Source organism: Populus alba, chromosome 11 (genome assembly GCF_005239225.2).
Source record: "Populus alba chromosome 11, ASM523922v2, whole genome shotgun sequence".
Taxonomy (NCBI): Eukaryota; Viridiplantae; Streptophyta; class Magnoliopsida; order Malpighiales; family Salicaceae; genus Populus; species Populus alba.
Genome location: NC_133294.1, coordinates 18,483,360 through 18,486,641, shown reverse-complemented (window position 1 = coordinate 18,486,641; position 3,282 = coordinate 18,483,360). Strand labels below are relative to the sequence as shown.

General features: G+C 34.3%; 1 protein-coding gene across 1 annotated transcript; it reads right to left on the bottom strand.

Annotated features, from left to right (window-relative positions):
• Positions 1-1,162: 1,162 nt before the first annotated feature.
• On the bottom strand, positions 1,163-2,528 carry LOC118031350 (uncharacterized). Its single transcript, XM_035035730.2, has 3 exons — positions 2,220-2,528; positions 1,863-2,085; positions 1,163-1,738 (listed from the first exon to the last, which is right to left on the bottom strand). Exons 1-3 carry the CDS (start codon positions 2,469-2,471, stop codon positions 1,308-1,310), a joined length of 906 nt encoding a protein of 301 aa, XP_034891621.1. The 5' UTR covers positions 2,472-2,528; the 3' UTR covers positions 1,163-1,307.
• Positions 2,529-3,282: the final 754 nt, after the last annotated feature.

Here is a 3,282-nt window from a genome sequence, read left to right as displayed (position 1 = left end):
AGAAATATTTTAAATCTTCAAGGTCTTTCATATCAAATTCAAATGATTAGTAATAATCATATCATCCAATAAGTGCAATTATCTTATCATTATGTCTTAATTTTAAAAAATAATGTATAATTTATGTTGCTTTGAGTAAAACCATATTTCCTTATAACTAGCTAGAACCATACTCTTGGTAATTGTATTAAACCATATAGTATTTTTAAGAATTTCATAGTTGATATAATATCACACATTTTATTTTTAGTGCCTTTCATATATATATATATATATATATGAAAAAACTACATAATAATATTAATTTTGGACGGAGTCCAATCGAGCCTCTATGGTATTTTATACAATATATGTATTTTTATAAATATCTATAAATATCTAGGGTGTTTATAAGATATTTATATTAAATATATTATCTTATGATATATTTAAATAAAATTAATTAAAATTTAGATATTTGTTGAGATATTTATCTTTAAAAAATTAATACAAATAAACCTCTCTTGAAACTCATATATAGAGAATATGAAAGTCTTTTTCATCCAAGTATCATTGGGCCTGCCAAATCTTCCAGATTTAACTTTTCAACTTATAAAATACATTTTTAATTTAAATTTTTTCTCATCTCATCACTGACTCCTTGGAAACGAAAACTCAGTTCATCTTGTCTTATGATATTTACTAAGCTACTTTTGAACTATACGTAATTTCCTTTTCTTTTTGTTTAGCAGTAATTATATAAATGTCTGATTGAGGGATTGTTGCAGGTCAATCCTAAGTGTATCGAGGCAATGATTCGAACTTGATCATGCACCTCGATTAAACATGCATTCTATCTGGTGAACTTTTTACTTATCCCCTGATTAATTTGTTAATTTTAGATATCATAATTTAACAAATTCTTGTTTCCATTTGAAAATTTGATGTCTTCGAAGACAATTTTATGGAATCCCTTTGAAGGCAGCAGTGAGGGATTGAAGCAGCTCCAAAGAGAAGGGGCCAAAAAGAAATGATCTTTTCGTTTCAAATCGAAAGTCAAACGAGATATGGAAAACTCAGAATGTTTGAAAGATTAATGTTTCTTTTCCCCTTAAAAAACAGATAATATATAGTTCCTTAATTAATTTATAGGGACTTGAAAACGAGGTGTTTCCGGTGAAAATTAATGATTAAAATTCTTTAAAGTGATTAATAATTTCTTGTTCGATCAAAGATCACAAAATAGAAGGGACAATTCTCCCTTGTTTATATGATTTCCTATCTCTGCCGGGGTAGCAAGCAAGAGAGCTACAACAAAATTTATGTTTTTACCACACAACCGTAGCAGCGGTGCCGTGTACATTAGGGAGCATCTCTTTCAAATCCACCGTCAGCATCGATGCCTTCGGCCTCAGCAATCGGCCGGAATGTCCCATCGACAACGGAGGCATAGACGGTGCCCTTTCACATGCCGTCGCAAGCCATTTTGCCTGCATGTATCTTTGCTTTCTCCATGGCCCTAAGTGCATTTTCTTTTCTTTCATGCACTTCTTTGCAGCCAAGCATAAGGCCTTAATCACAGAGTTTAATCTTTCAACTTTCCCGACAAACACTTCTGGCAATCTGTGGACAAGTTGATTGTATTCTTCGCTTGCTTTAGCCATCTCAAACTCTGCCCTAAAATTTAATTCGATTATAACTCTCACCTCTCCTCTTTTTGAAACTGTGTTGTCTATCACATCCATAAAAGTATGCTCTCCTGCGTTGCATATGGAAAAAAAAAAAAAAAAAAAAAGAACATCAAGAGCTAGTTTTAAGAATATTGCAATTATCTACGACTAGAAACAACTCTCTTGAATATTTATCTTAATTTAAACACTAACCTGCTGGGATATCAGGCGAGCTTCTCCATTTAGTCTTGCAAATGGCACTATTGTGACCGGCATTTCGTAGACGGCTAGAGACCTCTGCCATCAAGCAGCTCCGACAGCCGGCAGCCATTGGTCTACCGCAACCACAATTTCCAGCCATTTGTCTTTCCTTCAATGCATCTTTAGTGATACTTCTAATGCTAGATTCCAAGGAGCTAGTCCTGCACAGGGTTGCCTGAACACCACAACACGGAGCAAGTATTAGATAGGGTTGTACACATTCAATCTCTGGGATCCTAAATATATATTATTTCCACAAGAAAAGCATATATATAATTGAATAATTGTATAAAGAATTGTGATACGTACATGTAGAAGCTGATGTTGGTTCTCCCAGAAACTCCTGTTCTCTTCCACATTGCCATTATTCTCTTCCTCTTCCTCTTCCTCTTCATACCCTTCACTACTCCCGCTTTCCGACCAGGACTCACCATCTTCAAGAAACCCGAAAACCATATCGGATAAACTCGGCGCCGGTTGATCAAGTAACTCAAACTGGTTGACGTTAGACATCAAATTGTGTTGACCAAACGGGATTCTTATCCTCGCACTACACATCATCGTATTTGTTCAATTTTACTACTGAACTTCCTGCTAGAAGAAAAGGGTAAAAATGTGTGAACTGCAATGGAAGCATGGAAAACCTGGTTTTATATACCAAGATTAGAACTGATGTGGGACCCATTAGGCCAACGTGGACCAGCAAGCCGCCGGACACATGTGGGGTTGTTTTGATGATAAAATTGGCAGTTTATAATTGGGTGATGCAAATCAAGACCAGACAGCATGGATCCACGTCAGTTAGATATCCATGTTTTTATAAGAGCGGGTGTGTGTGTGTGTGTGTCTAGTGGATTATGATTGAGGAGGTCTTAAGTTAGGCTTCCAAATGCCGTTTTCTTTTTCTTTCCATTATTTAAATCTAAAAAAGTTTTTAGCATTATTTAAGTTAATAAATAATCTACAAAACTATTAGTTGTGAACTTTTGTGAAATTAGTATGACAGACACCCATTCTAATAAAAAAAAATCAAATTTAAAATATTTTATTTGGCGAAAAATGAATGTTTATTGAAGTACGTAATTCTATCATAAATCCTTGTCTAAGTCGCTGGTGTGGGGCCTCCATAATGAGTTTTTAAGATCCGTGATGGTGAAACGTGGTGCCCTCTGAGACGTTTGATGTAAAGTTTCTTCCAAATAGTGGGACCATCTTGTTGGCTACCTATATCAAATAATTCTTTTTTTTTCCTTTACATTAATTATTTCAAAATCGCTTTTATCGGATTTTTCGCAAAATTAATTATTACAATCATTATCTAAATAAAATAAAGACACATAAACGCGGCGCCTTGCCAATGGTTTTTGCCAAA

What these genes read in the sequence shown, in the direction of transcription:
- LOC118031350 (XM_035035730.2), bottom strand. Translation starts at nt 2,471, where the DNA reads ATGATGTGTAGTGCGAGGATAAGAATCCCGTTTGGTCAACACAATTTG. An exon ending in ACCAACATCAGCTTCTACAT is followed by an intron (nt 2,086 to 2,219) that starts GTACGTATCACA and finishes TGTGGTGTTCAG; the next exon opens with GCAACCCTGTGCAGGACTAG. An exon ending in CTCGCCTGATATCCCAGCAG is followed by an intron (nt 1,739 to 1,862) that starts GTTAGTGTTTAA and finishes TATGCAACGCAG; the next exon opens with GAGAGCATACTTTTATGGAT.